Source organism: Cyphomyrmex costatus, unplaced genomic scaffold (genome assembly GCF_001594065.2).
Source record: "Cyphomyrmex costatus isolate MS0001 unplaced genomic scaffold, Ccosl1.0 scaffold43, whole genome shotgun sequence".
NCBI classification, from domain to species: Eukaryota; Metazoa; Arthropoda; class Insecta; order Hymenoptera; family Formicidae; genus Cyphomyrmex; species Cyphomyrmex costatus.
In genome coordinates this window covers 106,217-128,591 of record NW_017278534.1, presented here as the reverse complement: position 1 = coordinate 128,591, position 22,375 = coordinate 106,217, and the positions used below count along the sequence as shown (strand labels likewise).

The following is a 22,375-nucleotide window of genomic DNA, read 5'->3' as shown; positions in this document are numbered from 1 at the left end:
CGGTTTTTAATTGGTCCGACATTTATCATCCATTCTTGCAAATTTCTTTAAATCCAAATTTGTAAAAATTAATAATTTCGTAAAAATTAAAGTAGAATCAATTATAATTTTTATTTTTATTATTATTTAACTTATGTTAACATTATTAAATATTTTTTATAACAACTTTTATGTAAAAAAAAACGTTGTAAATGTAAAATAATAATAAAATACGTTGTAAATGTCTTTCATAAAATGAAAAGTAACAAATTAATATTATTATATAATAAATATATTAAAAATATAAAAATTAATATATTAAAAATATATAAAATTTATAAAAAATATTACAAAATTAAAAAACTTTAATAACAATTAAATTTAAATACAAATAATAAAATTAATGCTTCAAAATTTTTAACAAAAAATAAATAGGTAGAGAATAAATAAAGTAATTTATTTATGCAGAAAAAAATATTTATTTTATGTAATATATAACAGTCTTGTCGTTTATACTTTTAAAAATTACAAGACTATCTGTTAGGCCGGAATCAGACTACGCATTGAAAATTGAGATTGAAGATTGAAAATTGAAATTTGACCAATGAGGATAAAGAAATTTTAACTCTTATTAATTTGAGATTAGCCAAAATTAAGGCCGGTATTCATAGTCGGTTCTTATTTCAAGAGTGTCAGATGCTAAAGCGGCCCTCTGATTGGTTCGTAACTCCTCAAGACTGAACTTAAGACGGTCTTGAATATAAGACTGACTATGAATATCGATCTATCTTTCTATCTTTAATCTTAATTTTCAATGCGTAATCTGATTCCGACCTTAAGGAGCCTACAGACCAGAGCGGCGCAGCGGTGAAGCGGCGAGCGATAGCCAATGAGAGCCATGCTTTTGCGTAAAAGAAAAAAAGCAATCCATTGGAATTGACCAATCGCATTTATCATTTAGTTTTGACGACAAACGCAATTGGTCAATTCCAATGGACTAATCGTCGATTAAGTTAATCGGCGCTGGTGAAAGAGGTCCTAAAAGAGGCCCCCTAGAGTTTCTGACGAACATTCTGGTACAATGGCTAGAAAGCTTATAGGCTGTTTAGCCATATCGCCTCGCTGATTGGTTGCTGCTTGACGCTTGTATGTGAATTCACCTTAACGTGTATTGTAGACGACGCTTAATAAAAAGCACTGCGCAGCCTAAACGTTTCTGAACACAGTCAACGGAGAACACAGGTCGCAGCCCTAGTTTCGTCATATGATAGTCAGAATATATGTAGTATATGCCACATGCGTATATACATACGTAAGACGATACAATTGTTATATCGTTTCGTAAGTCATTTTAAAAACGAAGTCAAAGTGTTTCCGATTTATTTCGATATCGCGACGTGCTCAATTTTTTTCAAGACAGTGTCATGTCTCAAGAATGGAGTTCGACGATTGTTGAACGGAACGAGTTTGAGTCACGCATATATTACATTTGATGCAGAGTATTAGTATAATCTGTTTTCTTGTTAAGAAACAAGTTAAAGCAGATTCCAGGAACATGCGTTAATTGTTAAAACGTGAATCGTACATATTACATTATACTGATTATTGAAAATTGTATTTCGATTATGGAGGTTATTGATATCAATTAATGTTAATGGAATTATATATACGATTAATGAAAGTTGGATAGAACTGCTCAATTTATTTAGTGAAAAAGCGATTGGAAACACATTGTGATATCATGGAGAAATTTATGATCGACTTAGACAAAGTCCTCAATGACTTTGAGTTCAACGAAGGTATACATTTTTGATGAAAATTAATTTAAATAAGTTTTAGGAAAAACCTTTATATATTTAAAGTTTTTTAAGTTTATATTTTAAAAAATATATTTTCAAATCAACTAATATATTGCGAAGAATATCATGAAAATTACGTGATATTCTTCGCAATAGATTGATTTAAAGATTTTAACGAAAATTGGCTCATTGCCCTTATTTCATTATATTAGTTGTTTAATACTTATTGAGCTTTATCATAAATATATTATATTTTCTATATTTGTTTAGGTTTAAATAAGAAAGTATATTTGAAATAAATTTTTAATAGGAATTTGTGTATTTCAATAAAAAATACACTTCCTCTTTTTTTCAAATGAAAAATATATATTAGAAACTTGAAGTTTAATCTTTGAAAGTTAAGGGGGTCTATTTTTAAAGTCGTGTAGCTTTTCCTTTTATGTAAGATTTATTATAATTTATTTTATTTTTCTTGTTCTCAAAATATAATAGTAATTTAGTTATCATAATAGTTTTCTACAATGACCAATATTTAAAAGTTGATGAATATTTTAAAGATTTATTATAAAAGATTTTTGGGTTTGTATTAAATTCAAATTTGACATAAAAAATTTAAAATTTAAGTGACAGATTTAATATGGTGATTTTCTGATTGCAAAAGTAAATTATGAAACTAAAGATGTTTTTGACAAATAAATTAAAAAATAAAATTGCATTTTCCATTGTGGGAGAACTAGTACAACACTGATATACACTAACAAAAGAATGGTCGGAACTGTCCTTCATTGATTTCGATGCACTTTGGATATGTTGTAGAGCATCAAAAAATATTCGACCTATATTTCTTATAGCGGTTTATCTCGAGATTTAGGGAGTGAAACACCTTAAAAGAAATGGATTTTTTCGTTTTTAGTGAATATCTTCAAAACTATGCTGTGTATGAAAAAATATTTTATACAAAAATTTTACAATATTTTATGCTGTATATAATAGTGTATTCAGTTTTTTTAAATCAAATTTTTTAATTAACCCCCACCTCCATTTAAAAAAATAAACACGCTATTATATACAGCATAAAATACTGTAAAACTTGTATAAAATATTTTTTCATACGCGGCATAATTTCGAAGATATTCGCTGAAAACGAAAAAATCCATTTTTGATGCTCTACAACATATTCAAAGCTCATCGAAATCGGTGAGAGACAATTTCAACTGATCCCTTGTGAGTACAATTGTATTATTTCACTGTTAAAACTTAAAACCAGTTCACGTATTTTCAGTGTTTAGGGCCTCTTTTACCAACTCCGATTAATTGATGGTTAACTCAATCATCACCATTGCCAACATGAGAACTAATAAACATTGGTTATCTCAAAAGAGGAAGAGAGAAGAGATTTAATTAAATTGCTATTGGCACTTCTGTGAATTAATTGTCGATTAATTTAATCAGAAATTGGTGAAAGATGCTCTTATGTTTCATTGACAAAACTGATGCAAAAAAGTTGCACTGAGTTCAACCATTTCTCCTTGTCTTTAAGGACAGAGACCAGTACAAGTCAAAATTAACTGAAATTGAGATTGTGTTTATGCTTTGAGATATAATATTATGTTAAGATACAATATTATATATAGTGTTCTATTTAATTTTATAACAAAACAAAATTATTTATCCAAATATTTTTTGTAAACATGCACAAATATTACATATGCACAATATATACAAATAAATATGTACTTTTAGAATGCTTTTACAATAAGACTAACTTCTATTTTGATGTTGCTTTCCAATTTACTTTTTAAAAAAATATGAAATTCAATAAGAATCCGATGTCTATTCATAACAACAATAGTGTTTTTAATTCCAGTATGGGTAGCAATATCTATGCAATAATATAAATATTTTAAGCTTAACAATTTTGAAATTAAAGAAAAATTAATAAAAAAATTTATAAAAAATAAATAAATTAGAATATTATAATAAAATAAGTAATCTAGAGTGATCTGTTTTACTACTATCGCTATTCCCTCGCATTGTGTCTTGGGCTTTTAATGCGTGCCCAACCCCTGGAGAATTCTCTTTAAGATATCATATATATATATATATGTACATACACACAAAGTGAAGCATAAATTTTTATTTGCAAGTATACGTAGTTATTTGTAACCACTTGGTTAATTTTAATATTATGGACTTTCTATAATAAAGGCTTTGGCACATAGAAAAACTTAAAACCTAAAACTAGTATTAAAAAAATCAAGGACTTCTGTGAAGCTGGTTTCATTTTTTCAAGATTTGAAAAAACTAAGCAGAGTTCTGATTGCCTCCTGAAGAGTTCTAGATATCAGTTTTAAAAAGAATTCCATCAATTAAAGCAGTGAAAAGTATCCATTTGAAGTATCAGGTAGGGTGGATAAACTACTTCACAATTCCGAAACTTTAAAAGGTTATAACTTTTTTATCCTTTATTTTAGCGTTTTGATCCGATCAATAGATCTCTTTGAGGAGGCTACTAGAACTGTCAAAAAAATATTTGATTTCCGAAAAATTTTATAAAAAATAAACATTTTTTAAAAAACTTTTTTTATCTGGAAACTGAAATACAGCTTTTAAAGATCAGAAAAATTTGCAGGTTTTGAAATAATCCCCTAATTGTTATGTGTAGTGTATATTGCAGATAAACTGTTTTAAATAAAAATTTTAGTTAATACACAATTTTATACAATTATTTACAGATTGTGCAGAGCAAATAGCGTCAGTTGCAACTTCTACGATCAAAGCTTCAGCTGTGGAGAAGCATACTAATGAATCTGTAGTTTCAAAAATATGTAACTTTAATCCTGAAAAAGGCGTAACCATCGATGTAGTACCATCTGTTGAAAATTATAGAGATACTCGACCAATAGACATTGACTCCAAATATTCATTAGCTGAAAAGAATATAGTTTTTATATCGGAGAATATAGAACCCGTAAATAATTTCTATACACATGATCGTATCAATGATATCACAATTGGACAGAAATCACGTGTTCATACTTATACTGATTCTGAAGTGTCTTCAACGATGTATAATAATACATCACAAAACTCAATGCAGGAACAACAGAATACATGTAGTGATCCGAAAGATGGCGATAGATACGACAAAAAATTAAATCAATCAAATTTCAAACCTAGTATCAGCAATGTGTTTAATAGTTTGAACGAATATATTAATGCTCCTACTGGAAGTTTAAATTATGTTGAACCTATATTAGATAAAGCAGACGATTTATCTGAAAGATCCACAGATGATATAGTGGAAAAAGATTTTAGATCGAGCAAAGATATGGCTATTAATGAACTTTCTCCAATTTCAACGGAGAAAGAAGTAATTAACACGATCGACAAGAATATTTTGGACCATAAAAATATTTTACCGATGGAATTGAGTAAGTTTGTGAAAATTGAAATAAATAACAAACAGGATAATACAATGCACAATATTATGTTTCATCACCCGATTCCAATACAGTCTGAAGAAAATAATTCTATAATTTCTGCACCAAATACGGCCATCTCGAATCCTAATGATGTAACAGATACAAAATTGTCTAGTGACAAAGAAGATGTAACTAAAAAGGTCATAGTTAATGATACGTTTAAAGAAAATTCTGATAGTATCATTAACAAACAAAAGCAGTTAGACTTAGATAGGAGAAATTCCATCGATAAATATACATTTGTTGAAAATAAAGGAAGCATAGTGGAGACTAAAAGGAAAAATATAACAAGCAGCGAAAATCAAGATAATAATATAGAAACAACTAAAAATGACACTTTCTCTAATGTATGTACAACTGGTATCAGTGATGACTTTTCTGAAGAAGAATTAAATCAATATTTATTAGACTTAGAGAAAGAAGAAAGATCTGAGACTGACAATATATCACTTTCGGATAATACCTGGTTATCACAATCGTATGAATCGAAAAGAGATAAAGAAACGAATGCCAGTCATTGTCAACCAGATGATGAAGATGTCAATGAAGCGCCGATATTCGAGAAAATTGTAATAGGCGAACTTCCGAAAATATCACAGGAGGAATTTCAGAAGACGAAAAAATTTCCTGTAATTGATTATAATACGGATATGTGTAATAAAAATATAATAGATGTAAAATGTAATAATACAGTAAAAGTTGACTTAAAAAGTAATGAAGCAAAATGTATAAAAAATAATGACAAAACGACAAAAGATAAACATGTAATTGAAGTAATCGGTCATGATGTAGCAATACAAGAGAATATCTCACAAACTACATGTATCGCTGTTCAAGAGAATACTACATCGAAATTTGAAAATATTGGAGAACAGTTGTGTAGTAATAATATAGTAAAGAAATTACAACCAGGTACTAACAAAGACATTCTATCACAAGATTACAACAGCGGTACTTCATCAAATTTATTACAAAACAAAGATTGTGAAAAGAAAATACACTGTACACATGATATTACGGAGAATAATAAAGATGTTTTTGTAGTACATGAGACCAGCATAGATGACAATGAGAACATATCCAAGATGGAAACTATATCTATAACTAGTGATACTCATACAAAAGGAAATGATCAAGAATCCGAAAAACCGATCCGTCCCCAGACATTAGATATTGTATTGACACATGATAAAAATGATTCTCATACGTTCGGTACGTTACTTTAATATTTTATTTTTTAGTTTCTAATGTTATATAAATAGTCCCATATTTTTACAGTTAAATTTAATATTATGTATATATAGGGTGTTTCTGAAAAAGAGGACACTCCTCTCTCTCCCCCCCCCCCCCCCTCTCTCTCTCATTATATTGTGCTAATTCTGATCTAAAATTGAGCCAAAATTTCCTGAATCATTTTTTATTTAAAATATACAATACAAATATATAATTTTCATGTTGAAAAATAAATGTTATAACAGAATCTTCGAGTACTGCACCAGAGGTACCAGAACACTCAGAAATTGATGTCGTTGATGAAGATCGTGGTGCTTCGTCAGATGTTTCTGATAATTCTTTAGTTGAATGTAATACAGTATTGGGAAAACAACCTCCATTTTGGGTTCCAGATAGTGATGCACCTAGTTGTATGTTATGCGATGTTAAATTTACTGTGCTTAAAAGACGTCATCATTGTCGTGCTTGCGGTAAAGTACGTATTTATTGAATTTCAAAAATAAAGACAAACGTTATTTTATTTATTGATTGATATATTACGCAATATCATTTTTTATAAATTAATTGAAATTTACAATACATTTTACAGGTACTGTGTAACAAATGTTGCAATATGAAATACAGATTAGAATATCAAGGAAATATTGATTCCCGTGTTTGCGTCTCGTGTTATCATCTACTCACAAAAGGTAAGGAGAAATAATCTACATATACATACAAGATATTCCAATATAATTATTTAAAAATTATGGTATTCTTGAATTAAAACGGGGCAGTCTTTAAAAAAATTTAAATAATATATTCTTTTTTAGTTATTCAATTTTTTAACAATAGAAACACACCACACACACACACACACACATATATATAAATACAATTTTTTTAAAATCAATTGTTTTACTATTATTGTTATTTTTTTTACTATTGTTATTTTTGTTTTACTATTACTGTTTTACTTTTATTGTTTTACACTTTTAAGATAATCGTTTCGGAATAATTGAATTGATTAATTTGATTGAACAATTATTAAATATATATCTTGTATATAGAAGAAAATTTATAATAAATAATTCATAATAATTTTTATTATTATTAATATATTATAACATGCTAAGCAAAATCAAGATAATCGAATTTGTAGTACAAAAAATTCTATGTTAAAAATATGTTAAATTTTCATTTTTATGTTTATTATATTTTCATACTTTATTATATTTACTAAATATTTTATTGTTGATTTTACAGCAGAGAACGAACAGGGAATAGGTGATTGGTCAGCTGGCTATAATTCGTATACCGATTGTAGCGATGCTAATTCCGTACAAGTATGTCATTTATTTATAGATTAATTTTTTTATCAACAGCTATGGATCAAAACTATAGCTGTAAAAAGAGTTGTAGAAGCCTCTTTGAAAGAATTGCTCATTTGTTAACCTTTACAGGACAGAAAAGCCGTTAATGCTAAAACAGTGTCATATTTTAAGGCAAGAAATACAATAAAAAATATTGAATTATAAGAATCTCACTCAAGGAAAATTTGTAAAATTAAAAAAATAGATTCCTGCCCTTTAAAGGTTAATAAATATTAAAAGCAAAAGCTATTCATATTAGCAAATCTTATGACTTGAATTCCACCAAGTGATGGTCACTTTTTAAGGATTAAATAAATATAAGTCTAATTGAATACCCATAACACCTTGTTGAATACTTCTGATTAAATTTTATATCTTACTTTTTTTTATGCAAACAATTTATATGTATCAAAAATAATTTAATGAATATTTTGGTAATTAGAAATTTTAGTATTTTAATTATTGTAATGCTTTTATTTTTTATAGGGAATGGTAAGATAGTCATTAATGTATGTAAAAATATATAAATGTGTGTATTTAATCTAATGCAAATTGAATTAGATTAGAAATACTTTTATGTAACTACTTATACTATTACATTTTTCCCGCGTTGTTAGAAGAAGTTATCTATCCATGTGACGTACGTGCAATGATATTAGATACTAAACAAAATCGCTGTACGCATACTATCACACAGACAGATGATTTTTAAATCACGTTTATGATTAGTCAAACATTAAACGCTTATACTTAAAAAACTATATTACGGAAAGAAAAATGGCTTACACTTATGTTACTTAATTTTCTATGAAGTTTTACAAGTATACAAGTTGAAATAATATTGTTCTCGAATTTCGGGACATTTTGTATACAGGATGTTTAGCATAATGTCCGAACAATTTTTTAAACATTGATAGTCAAAAAGAAAGGTGAATATTAATTTTTTTATCGACTACAACGTGTATTAAAAAAATTTAAAAAATTTTTTTAACAAGAAAAGTCAAAATTATTTTAAAGTTTCAAAATAGCACTATGCATATATATCAACAAATGTCTAAAATACTTAAAACAATTTTAATAATTTAATATAATTTGTAACTTATATTTACAATTATGACTTAATACATAATTATGATTTATAATACATAATTATAACTTATATTTTGGTTGATAACTTTTATATTTATAATTATTTTAAAATATTAAAAATAATCTTCATATCAAAATATAGTATTAAAAATTTTTTTTAATCTATTTTTTTAATTTTTTTCTATCGTTCTATCTATGAAGAGCCACAATGATTTCTCTTACCAACATTATTGTAAAGATATATTAATTATATAGAAAAGAATTATATTTATTTTTATATGTCTGTCTAAATGTGTTTGCTGAAGAATTGAACAAATGTTGATATTAGAAGTATTCAACAAATGGTTATAGGGGAGACAGCCTAATCCAAATAATCCCATGGAGTACTGTTCAACTATACCACCCTTGCAACAGTTAGCTGGCGGTTTGCCGCCACCACCAACGGTGATGGTACCTGTGGGTGTTCTAAAGAGAGAGGGTTCAAAACATCGTGCAGAAGGACAAAAATCTGTAATGTTCAGTGATGGTAGGTAATCATTATTTACAATTATATTAATATTATTGATGTTCTTAATGTTTTCTTTTTTCTCTTTCTCTTCTTCTCTTATTAATTCTAAATATTTTTAAAATAGTTATCTATTTTATAATAAATCCAGATAGAGTCAAGTCTGTCAAAAATAGAACTATTTATTTGAAGTACTTGTTGTAAACTATGTTAGTAGAATGGTAATAGAATTAATCTATTGATTAGACATACAACGCTGTTGACCAACTGGCAGAAAGAAATGGAACAGAATTTGCAAACAAAATTGAACGACAAACTACTGATAAAAGAAACATTTGTAGTATATTCTGATAACAAATTGTTGACAAAAATTGATTAGATATGCCAAATGCAATTATTATATGTAGATTATTGATAGAAATCAAGCAGAATCTGTGTTTGTCACTATATACTTGTAGGACCACCTAACGGCAGTCCTGCAAATATTTAGTGACTAATCTAATGGCGTCTATATATATTTCTGGTATTTAAAATTTTTTGGGCTCTATATAGAATATTTTACATAAATTGCAAAATGGTAGATAAGTTTTTAACTCAGTTTAATCTGCTTTACATACTCACGAGAGGTGATTTTGTAAATTTAGGACACCTTATATATTAATATCTTTTAATAAAACTTTAAAATTATTTCCTTAAGCGAATCTACCTAGTTTCTGACAACAGTCTGCTATTCGATTTTGTCGACAAGTATGTCACCAATTTTGCGCTAAATTGTGGTACAATTTGTTAACTAACTATCAATATTTTATTACCTGAGAAATATTCACATATGCACACACACGAAAGTATTTTTAATATTTAAAGAATAAAATATGTACATCAAATTAAAGCATTTAAAATAATATATTTATAATGAAAAGTAAGTTTTAAGATAACATAAGTGAAATTAGAAAATAATTTAACGATGCTTATTTCTAATACATTTATTTTAAACACGCACCATACATGGCTTACAAAAAAACTGCGGAACGTTCATAACAGACAAGTTTTCTGAAGTTTCCGCAGAATGTAAATAAATATTGCTTAGTTCACTAGCTAGTTCGAGGGAAGCACTGCTCAAGATTTTTTTGCAATTTTTATTATTAATACAACGAAATCGGAAAGAAATTAAAACAAGCAAATCAATAAAAGAATTATTAGTATCCTATCTTTTTACTAAAAAGAATTATTAGTAAAGAATTTATAAGAATTATAAGAAATTGTGAGAATTATAAGAAAACAAATCATACAATAAAATTGCAAGACTTGTATAAAGGAATAAGTTCACTGTTTATTATATTATTTAAAAAATTAATATGCAAGGCAGTTATTACAAATAAGCATCATTGTGTGCGACCAAGAAGTTGATTGTGAAAAAAGAAAAAACGATTATACAGAAAATCAAACAAGATTCTTTTACTTCTAAATCACAAAGAAGTATGATGCATCTAGAATTATATTGACGATTATTGCAAAGTTCACGTGCACGAATTTCAAAAAGAAAACTATATATTGACAAGAAAAATAAAAAAAATTCTACGTTTAAAATTTGCTAAAGATTTATTAACAAAAACAATTCATTTTGGGATACATATTATTTTCAGACGAAAGTAAATACAATATTTTGGAGAAAACAAAATACGCAATTAGAATCGAGAAATTTATAGCCAACATAATGAATTTGTAATGGGGTTGTATGACAGCTAATGAAATGGGGAATCTTGTGTTCATCGATGGAATCTTAGACAAACTGAAGTATTTAACAATTTTACAAGACTATTTAAAAGACAGTGTGTCAAAATTGAATCTATCAAGTATTTATTGTTTCCAATCAGACAATGATCCGAAGCATTCAACGAAAATTGTCAAAGAATGGGTACTGTATAACATCACACATATTGCCACGTCCACCAAAATCTTGATTTAAATTTTATTGAGCACTTGTGGAATGAGTAGAAAGATGCTTAAGAAATACAGTTATTACTTCGAGAAAAAGAAGCGTTAAAACGGAATATTATTGATATATGATAATCAATATACACAAATGTAATTTTGAAGTTTAGTTAATGGAAAATTGTCTTAGAGCTAATAAAAGTAAAAGACGGATCAACTAATTATTAAGACTTTGTGTGTGGATTATCTAATTTAAATAATTATTAATTGTACCGTTCGAATATACTTTTGAGTCACCTATGATGCGTGTTTATAATAAATATATTATAAAAACTGAACATATCGTTAAATTATTTTCTAATTTTATTTGTAAAATCATAAGACTTGTCCTTTTTTGTGTATATCATATTGTTTTAAAAGATTTCAATTTAATATTTCATGTCATTGAATGTTAAAAATGTGAGCGTTTGAATACTTTCGTGTATGTGTGTGTCTATGTTACATTGTATAACGTGCAGATTTTTACATATTTCGTATTGATTACAACTGTTATACATATAAATTCTAATGGCTCACACATGAATTTACAATACGTACGTATAACAGGTCGAGTATAATACAATTTATTATGCACAATTATTCTACAGAATAGATAAGTTTGATATTCTGTCATTTCTGTCAAAATGTTCCATACAATAATAAAAAAATGTCAAATTTTTTTTATTACGCGCGAGTTGTACGCATATATTGGTTATTATTTACTTCTTAAAGGTACAGTTATTTTCAAAATCATATACACATTTTTTCTGCATTATATTTTTCGTTTTATTTTTTATTTTTGTTATTCCTTTATCCAATATAAATCCTATATAAAATTATTAATCCAATACATTTAGTACAAAATTATTAGTTGTTTATTTTTCCTCTCTGAAACATGCCAGTATGTTTGTCAACATTCCCTTCCCTAGCCTCTCCTGTTTGTTTTATTTTTACGCACCTATAACTAAAACAGGAATAAGGCCTGGCTGTGACCTGACAGAGTTAGACACGTGTTGGGACCCAAAACCACCGTACCGTAAGCAGGGAAATAAACGGATTTATGCATCGGGGTCTGTGTTGACTGACACTGCAACGAGAAGGCAAAATCATCCTCCTTTAGACAGTACGACCAATAGTTATATACCACATGATCCTAATTTATTGCCTCCGACTGTCACGATACACAAAGGCCGTAAGGATGTCATATTATATAAAAATTTTGCAATTATAGTAACTCGTGTCACCTATGTGTCACTTTATTTTCTTTTTCTTTATTATAAACAGAAATTACGTACCATCCACCTATGGACGAAAGTGTGCTTTATAAAACGCTGAAAAACGAATGTGAACCGTCAGTAATGTTCGCAATTAATCGTAATCTTTATGCATATGTAAAAATAACCAATTGTAAGTATAAAGAAATTGTGTTGCCAGTATACGTATTTTTGTGTAAGAATCTTATTTATATAATCTGTAGTAAATTGCTGCGTAAACAAGATCTGCTGGAATGTGACATCAAGAGGTCTTGCTTGCATTGGTCAGGATGAAATTATTTTATTAGTTGAAGTTTTGCCAGATGAAACACGGATTCCAAAAGATCTTCTCATATACATTAATCAATTATATCTTGAAGCTATTAAAGGTAATATTTCGTATGCCTATATATATGTCAATTGATATCTGCGAGGTACGCAGTAGGCTTTGAGGAGACGCTGTTAGCGCTATTTGAGTCATTCTATCTTCATCGTTTATCAGACATGAAACAAGAATAGAATGCACACAAATAGCGTGTGCCTTCCAACAAGCGACAGTACAACACAGTGATCATCTTATCCTTGTTTAACATTGGCGAATAACAAGAATGTACTGATACTGCACTGTGTCACATCGTGTCATCTGTGTCACTTGTTAGAAGGCACTCAACACTAACAGTGTTTCCCTTTAGTATCGAACGCACCTATAGTTGATATCTTAATAACAGTAATATTCGTACTTGTATTGTGCAAACTAATTATTTCGAATTTGCTTTTCTAGGTAATACAGTGACGGAACTCGGCTTTTCAGTATATCAAGGAACAAACCTATTATTAGGTTCACGCGAGCATGCGGGATTTCTTTTTATTCGTCAAACATTGCAATGCTTACAAAAGATTATTTTGCCACCTGCACCTTTCTTGATTGGTCTGTTGGTTCACAGGTAAATATAACAGTTTCGAAATATAACACAATTATGTATTGGGATTTATATTTTATCTAAATGTGTGGTTCTATACTGTATGTGTGTATCTATTATGTATACATTCTGAATATTTTTCTGATAACAAGAAAAAATTAAAGTTTGTATCACACTACGCATTGTACCATGCTACTATGCGTACTGTGATACAGGCTTAAAGGGAACAGATGTGAATCATGCATGGTTAATGAAGTGCAATTAACAGTATGTATATGTTGAAAAGATTATATTTATTCAAACATTTTGCAATTTATTTTGTCTGCCATTTATTTGATGATTGTAAAATTTCACTTCTATCTATTCATTTTAGATGGGAAACTCCATGGGCTAAAATATTTCCATTAAGGTTACTTTTACGTCTTGGAGCAGAATATCGTTATTATCCTTGCCCATTGGTGTCTGTTCGTTTTCGAAATGCGTTATATTTCGAAATTGGACACACTGTTATGAAAGTATTAGCAGATTTTAGAAATTTCGGATATACTTTGCCAGGAGTGAGAGGCTTAACAATTCATCTTAAAAATCGTACAACAGACGTTATGTTTCCCAGAAATCGATACGACCAAGTCATAAAAGGACTTCATAATTCGAACGATCATGTCTTAGCTTACGCTTCAAATTTTAGTATAACTGCTGATTCACATTTAGTTTGCATACAAACAAATACTGGTGATGAGAGCAGTTATCAAACGCAAGCAATAAACATTCACAACAAACCAAGAACAGGTAGGAGAGGTTTATAAGCGACTGATATAATAATATGTAAAGTTTATCATTTTTCTATCATATAGTTACTGGTGCCAGTTTCATCGTCATCAATGGTGCTCTAAAATCTTCTATGGGTCTCTCTGCCAAATCCAGTATTGTTGAGGATGGATTAATGGTAGAAATAATGCCAGAGAAAATGGAAGCTTTGAAAGCTGCTCTAAAAAATATGCAAGATTTTTCAATTGGTTGTGGACGCCAGGGAGCATTGGAACCAGACGAGATTGTAAACATAAAATGGGTCGATAATGATACGCTGTTTAATCTGGGGTAAATTTTTTCGATAAATTTTAATCATTGTTATCATACTTATTAGATTAAGATATCTGCACAAATTTTGTCGATGCTTATTTTTCTCCCCTCTTTCTTGCTTTTCGATCTTTCCTTTCTCACTTCTCTCCCCACTCCCTCTCTCTTCACTCTTCTTTTCTCCTTATTTATCTCCTTTTGTTTCCATTTCTTTTCTCTCTTCCTCACACGCACGCATTTACACGTGGACGAGTATAAATCTTTCAACATGCAATATATTAATATATTTATGTAATATTGTATATTAGAACTCTCTTTCATACTCTTGCTTCATTATTAAACACATTAAATATACAGTTTTTTTTTATTATCAGTGTTAAAAGTCCTATTGATGGACAATTAATGGATGGTATACCATCTATTAGAGTACATAATGGAATTGATTACAAAGGTGCAACCCGATTTATACGCTGGACAGAAGTATTTATTTTAAAAGTATGTATCTGTTACAGAAAAGTATTTTGAATAAATATATATATATGTAATATATATTTATATTAGTAAAATATATATATATAAACTATATTAGTAAAATAATATTATTTTAAAAGTCAGATGATCATTTGAGTGGCGTGAACGATCCTGTAGATATAAATAAACTATCTGGCAGTATAGCAAAAGCAACATGTGCAGCATTAGTCAAATTACTGGACCTTCTGGCAACAGCAGGTTTAACAAAGCTCGGTGTACGGACAACAATTCATCCAGATAACGTAAATATGGCTCTAGTTCATATAATTCACTTTGTTTAAGATTGTATTTTATGTTAAATGTATATATGTATATGTAGGTGGGATATGAAGCTGGAAGTGAAGGTACAAAATTACCGCCAATATATATGAAAAGTTTAGACAATGAATTAATTCAAGTTTTACATAAAGCTGTGCAAAGCAGTCAGGATGCACATACAGTGCTTGAATTGATATTTTATGTGCTTGAGGATTAAAAGGGATATACAGTATTTCAATCGCTCATGGATCTTCAGGATAACATTAAATAACTTTCATAGAACTGGGAAGATGTGCAATTGTGTTGAACATCATGGTGCAGTGATTATATGATCTGTATGTTATTTTTTTTATTGTATACTTTGTTTTATATTTTAGGATATTATATTTACCAATTTGATTATATTAAAACTGTGAATAAAATATTTTTAATTTTATTGCAAAATATTTAACGTACATAAAAACATATTATAAATATGAATTAATAATCGAAAAGAAATAGTAATAGCGATATACAATAATAACATTATTGTTTCGAAAAAAATTTTACTTTACATTTTTTGCTTCTGAAATAATATTATATATAATAAACGATAGTGTAATGCAAATATATGTATCATGAGTATAACAAGAATATCTTCTTTATAGATGGAAAAGTTGCGGTAATATTGACAATTAATAGTAGATATTATTAATATTATATTCATATTATGTTAATTATAATATTGCATTGTGTGTGTATGTGTATATATTTCAAGTTTTATTAGTTGCAGAAATATATTTTTTGTTTAAGTTGCCTCTGAGTAGTCGCCGTGGCCATGTTGGAATCATGACGCTAGGAGCGAGAAATGACCATGGTCGAAGTACTTCGACCATGGAAATGACATGTTAATTTATAATATTGTTTGTTTTGTCTGTTCTGGGTCTATCTCGGAGCAGACCCAATCAGACCTGGGTATTTTTAGGTTAAGATAATGGAACTCCGAAAGTGGATCGTAAAACAGGAAGTTAACTATATTTATTGTCTGTACGACTCTGAATTGAACTCAGGACCACTCAGACTGCTGTAAAAAGAACACGATAGTATAAATCTGACCGAACGTAACCTGTGCATACTGTTGATATTTCTCAATTCCATTTCATTTCGATTTTTAGTATATGTTTGATATATGTATAAATTGATCATCACTTCGTCCTCATCATCATCGTCTAATTCATCTAAAATGTCTGTCGGCCAAGAAATGTTTTTCGATTCTATTTTTAGGTTATACCAAATTAGATTAACAACTAAATAATACGAAACCTCAAGCGTCATTCAAGTCAGTCTCTTCACCTATTTTGTATTATTTCACTTCCTTGCATTTTCATCCGTTGTTTCTTGATTTTTGAGGTGCTAAGGCCAAACTGTTGATTGTAATCTGCCTTAATCTGTTGTTTCTGACGTTTCTCAAGGAAGCATTATAGGGAAACTCTGATTGAACCTGAATAGGCTCTCAACTGCTCTGACGATAAGTAATAAAACAGAATTAAATATTTATCTTGAAGATCCCCGATTGCCTTCTATATGACATTCGCCTAAAAGAACACTATCAAGTACGCTGGGTTCGTTCAGAGCGACTCCGAGCACCTCCCGAGAGACAAAACGAACAATGGTTATGTGCTATTTGTAAATGAAAACAATTTGGATAAATCTAAATGACGAGATCGTTTCAAAATATTTGTAACAATGGATCAAAGCTATCCCCCCTCGAATCAATAACAGACATGTGAAAATAGACGTTGAGTAAACACATTTCATGTACCTTCTACCACCTTTTATGACTGTTTACTAACTATCAGAGGAGATAAGAATAGTTTCGACTCATTTAAAAAAAATGTTTTAAAGCAATCTCATCATTTTGTTTTATACAAATGGTCTTTATTTACAAATAGCATGTAATAAAAATTAACGCTTTTTGCTTATGTTACGATGCCGTTTAGTCACGGCGACAACTTAGGAATCTTAACTTCGAGTTTCAAATTTATATGTAAAAAAAACTGTTAATTTTTTTACAAAAAAATTAATATTATGAATTAGTAATTTATAATATACATATATATATAAATTTGTTGCACACCTGTTTATAGTGATGCATATTTATACAAGATATCTAAAATTTTTTCATACATCGCTTGCAGGCAGATAAAGCGAACTAAACTGAGTCGAAAAATCCTCTATCATTTTACAATTTCTGCAATTTTTTCAGTTTTCTAAGCAAAATGTCTAAAATCAATATACATAAAGCAACTTTAAAGTGATTTTTTTTTTTTTAGTAAAGTGCTGAAAATTTTTGAGGTACCTCACTAAGATCTACTCAAAATCACAAATATTTGCATAATTCAGCTAAAATATTAAAACTACGTGTATATCTTGATGAAATAGTATGAGAGAGAGAGAGAAAGAGAAAGAGAGAAGTACATACACAACAGTAAGTCATATAAGAGCATATCTCTACAAAATAAAAATAAGATGGCATTATATTTACTTTTCGAGATTAAATTTATATGCACAAGTTTATGTATGTAAATATTTTTCCGGAATGGCCGTTAATTTCTTACTTTTTGTGATCATTATGATTATTATTTTTAAACAATATAATCTTGTTTTTTAGTGAAGTCTATGCGCTTATTTGGCAATCTTTAGAAATTAATATCTCGTTAACTGTTGCGAAAATTGTAAATTAATACCGGATTTGTCAACTCAGTTTTAGTTTAATTTACCTACTCATAAGCGATGTCCAAAAGTTTGGGACATACTGTATATTTTAGAAAATTTATAATAAATAGATATTTATTCACTATTATAATCAGACTGCTATACGAATAATACATAGAATGTTGTTTATTGCCAAAGACTTGTGCAGGTATTTATTATAATCTTTGTTAATATAAATAAATATCTATCCTTTCTTGATTGTTTTACGAAGTATAGTCATTTTATATGTAGAAATAACCTGCGATATTTTCATACAAATTCTTTACAAACGTTGAGATTTTGACTGGCAAGTGCTAATAATTATCAATAATTAGATTGCAGAAGAATCGCTACACAATGCAAATGTGTGTATTTGTAAATATTTTTTTCATTGATATATTTCTGTACTAACAATGTTTTATATAGCAAGTGTTTTGAGTATAAGAATACTTTGTAACACGGTACTATAATGTAATTATTATTGTATTTATTCTTATATAAATCTGTTAGCTGTATACATAGTGTCTCGAAATTTGAAGATAATATTTTCAGCGTAAAATTTTGTAAAAATTAATTAATAAAAGTAGAAGCCATTTTTCCCCATAAAATAGTTTTTTTTACGTATAAACGTTTAAAGTATATGATTAATCATAGGTGTTGGTTATAAAGTCATTTGTCCGTTCAATGGTATTAGATACTAAACAAAATTACGCTGTATGTACCCTATCACATGGACAGATAATTTTTTAACCAACGCTTATAATTAATCAAACTTTAAACATTTATATTTAAAAAAAACTACTAGAAGAAAGTGGCTTGCACTTATATTAATTTTTTACGAAGTTTTATGGACACCTTGCATATAATTCATATTATATAGCAAGATATATTATTATTTTTAATTAAACAATGATATATTTGCGCTCTATAACTATTGATACAACAACGTTAATAAAAGTATTTTGTTATATAATTATGTTTTATTATTGTATATATAGAAGTGCAAGATGTATCCTTTATTCCTTATGCAATTGATATTACAAGAGGTATCGAATATATGTGCTAATTGAATATATCAGTACTGTTGATGCTTTGTTGTCGAGGCAACCGAAGCCATAATGTCCGTTAGTTTCGACATTACGCTTGTAGCACATCTTAGTGCTACACGAATATTTGGAAAATTTGAAACACATTTTTCACTTTGAGAAAACCAAGTGCGAATTTGTTATAGAAAACTTCATTATGAGTGAAAATGTGAAATTTATTGTGACAGAAATAAATAAATTATTAGGACGAAATTACAGTATAATCGGATTCAATACCTTAAACACTGAAGACTTATTACAGGTATTTCTCTGCTATTTTATTATTGCAACATTTTCGAAAAATTCTGTACCTTTTCTCGTAGATATTATGCAGTGTTCTGATGAAAATACAACAACAAGATGATCCAGATAGCGATATTAAATTGAATTCGCCAGAAGAAAATTCTGTATACATTTTAACAGCTCTTCGAATACTTAATTATCAACCTGATGTGGATCCCATAACATTTAGGTAACAATTAGGTTCTCTAAATACTTTAAACGAAATACGTTAATATTTTATCTGTTCTATTAGATCTTTTAAAGAGTAATGTAAAGTATATATACAAATGGTTAAAAGTTTACTAAAGAGAATACCAGTCGGATAACCTTGACCTTGGCATATATTGTCAAGATATCGTTTGATATTCATTATTATATATTAGGTGCATCCAGAAGCACGACCGCTCACTAAGCGCTCAATGAGCTTTTTTATCTGATTGACATATTCTATTAGATCTAAATATATAAACCAAACAGGTACAAGAGCTTACTGAGCGCTCAATGAGCGGTCGTGCTTCTGGATGCACCTATTATGTGTATGAATATTATAAGATTGTTGATAATTTTTTAAGGAACGAACAATTACTAAAACCTGTTAGAGGTCATTCAGGGTCATGACAATATACGTCAAGGTCAAAGTTATCGGAATGGATTCTCTTCTTCGGTATAATTACTCTAACGTTTTTTATTTAGACAAGGTTTAGTTAGAGGTGACGTCGAAATTATTCATCCGATATTAAAATGGCTTTTGATGCATATTGATGTAGTTCAGAAAAGAGCATATTTGTCACAATTTCTTGTCAAGGTAAGATATCGAAGTTTCTTCATAACATAATGTTCCTGGACAGCAAACGATATTCTGTGGACATCTATTTTATATTCATTTTAACTTGGAATGCTCATAAATTTTATAAGATTTTTTTAATATTTTTGCTGAAAAATTCACTTTCAGCGAAGTTTAAATCCAATTTCAGCGAGTAGCCGGTTTTTCTTGTGGATGAGTATATATCTTTCATGTTTAAAAACTTTTTTTATTTAATAAATAATATCTATATTTAATATAAAACAGGGCTACGAGCCAACATTAGTTAAAATATAAAGATCTTAGTAATAAACTGTCATTAATTAAAAATAAATAAATATAAAGTTTAATAAAATTCAAAAACAGACGTTTCGACCTTAATTAGGTCATTTTCAATGTTAACGTGAAATTGTGTCGTTAACATTGAAAATGACCTAATTAAGGTCGAAACGTCTGTTTTTGAATTTTATTAAACTTTATATTTATTTATTTTTAATTAATGACAGTTTATTACTAAGACCTTTATATTTTAACTAATGTTGGCTCGTAGCCCTGTTTTATATTAATTATTTTTTAAATTTATTGAGCCTTGTTATTTACATATTTTTAATATCTATGTATTTCTTAATTTTCAATATCTGAGATGTATATATTTTAAAAGATAATGATTTGTTTAATATTGTATCAACATTATAGCATATTAACAATTAATATAAAAAAATCAATACAGATTCAGTATTAAAAAAATATTCCTGCAGTAATATTGCAAAAAGGTCTTTGTAATGTCCCTGCAATATTATATTACAATACATAATTTTGCTGCTTCTGTGTTATATGGGATTTCGATCTTTTGTGTAAAAATTATTATATACGTATATTTGATATTCTTTGGAGTTACATGTGCCAAGATATATCAATATTCATTGTATATAATTACTAAATAATTAGATTATTATATAATAATAATAATTATACAACATTTTAATTATAATAAATATATTTACATTAGTTATTGTATTAATAAATATTTATACAATAACTAATCTCTCCATTGTTACTTAATGTAAATTACAATTGCATACTCTTTTAAAACATTTTACGTTCATATAAAGTCCATATGAAGTCCACTTATATATCCATTATTATTTATGTCCATCAGATATCCATTGAGTATGTCAAGGATTAAATTATCTATTGAATACTTGAAAGACTATATAAAACAAAAATTTGATGGATATCTTATGGATGTTTTTCGGATGTTCGTGTGCTGTATACATGTTACCACATAATTACTAGAAAAAGAGTTAACAAATTAACATAAATTATCCTGAAGAAGAATACTATCTTTATTAGGTTGAAATTCCGTCCGAGTATCTAGGAGATTCAGAAACATCCCTTTTATACGAACAATATTTGTCTCTCATTGACAGATTTAAGACAGTTCACAAAGAAAGAGAAATAGGGAAGAAAGTATGTAATTTTTGTTTTTCTCTTTAAGAATCTCATTTTTGTATATAAATAATGAAATTTTCTTTTTATTTATATAGAATGTTGAAACTGCTGTTGAGCTTGCAACGGATCTACAAGCAATGACAAAGGAAAAAGAAGTATGTAACAAAAGGCACATAGAAGCAAATTGGATCAATATAAGCTCTAAGATATATAGAACGGTTTCTGATACAAAGAAAACGTGCGGAAGTAATTAACATAATAAAACAGTTCATTTGATATAAAAAAAATTTTAAAGCCAATTAAGGTGGTTCTTTAGTAACCCCAAACAGCACACAATATTTACAAAATATTTGTAAATATTTATAAGATTTATTTTAAATATTTTGGAAATATTTTCGTGGCTTTAGATTGTATAGATCATAAACTTTTATTACAAATATAAGCAATAATAGCTTGCTCGTTATTTAAAACATAATATAAAATAGTTATAAGACTCTATAAGAATAAAATAAATATAATAAGTGAAAAGCAAAGAGCCGATAATGTATAGATATATATTTGCTATTATA

The 22,375-nt window shown here is 28.2% G+C and overlaps 2 protein-coding genes across 2 annotated transcripts in view; both read left to right on the top strand.

Moving 5' to 3' along the window:
- Window positions 1-1,720: 1,720 nt before the first annotated feature.
- On the top strand, window positions 1,721-15,735 carry Sara (Smad anchor for receptor activation). Its single transcript, XM_018544121.1, has 15 exons — window positions 1,721-1,778; window positions 4,514-6,475; window positions 6,742-6,971; window positions 7,086-7,185; window positions 7,742-7,821; window positions 9,289-9,463; window positions 12,387-12,605; window positions 12,698-12,820; window positions 12,891-13,055; window positions 13,448-13,610; window positions 13,960-14,375; window positions 14,441-14,684; window positions 15,038-15,158; window positions 15,275-15,436; window positions 15,514-15,735. Exons 1-15 carry the CDS (start codon window positions 1,721-1,723, stop codon window positions 15,667-15,669), a joined length of 4,374 nt encoding a protein of 1,457 aa, XP_018399623.1. The 3' UTR covers window positions 15,670-15,735.
- A 3,555-nt stretch (window positions 15,736-19,290) lies between these two features.
- LOC108777382 (intraflagellar transport protein 81 homolog) overlaps window positions 19,291-22,375 on the top strand; it is a 9,180-nt gene continuing 6,095 nt past the window's right edge. Inside the window, exons 1-5 of the mRNA XM_018544250.1 lie at window positions 19,291-19,532; window positions 19,594-19,742; window positions 20,246-20,357; window positions 21,708-21,824; window positions 21,902-21,961. Coding sequence (XP_018399752.1) covers window positions 19,428-19,532; window positions 19,594-19,742; window positions 20,246-20,357; window positions 21,708-21,824; window positions 21,902-21,961 — 543 coding nt within the window. The 5' untranslated portion in view covers window positions 19,291-19,427. The remainder of the gene's footprint in view (window positions 19,533-19,593; window positions 19,743-20,245; window positions 20,358-21,707; window positions 21,825-21,901; window positions 21,962-22,375) is intronic.

What these genes read in the sequence shown, in the direction of transcription:
- Sara (XM_018544121.1), top strand. Translation starts at nt 1,721, where the DNA reads ATGGAGAAATTTATGATCGACTTAGACAAAGTCCTCAATGACTTTGAG. An exon ending in TGTCACGATACACAAAGGCC is followed by an intron (nt 12,606 to 12,697) that starts GTAAGGATGTCA and finishes TATTATAAACAG; the next exon opens with AAATTACGTACCATCCACCT. An exon ending in GATACGCTGTTTAATCTGGG is followed by an intron (nt 14,685 to 15,037) that starts GTAAATTTTTTC and finishes TTTTATTATCAG; the next exon opens with TGTTAAAAGTCCTATTGATG.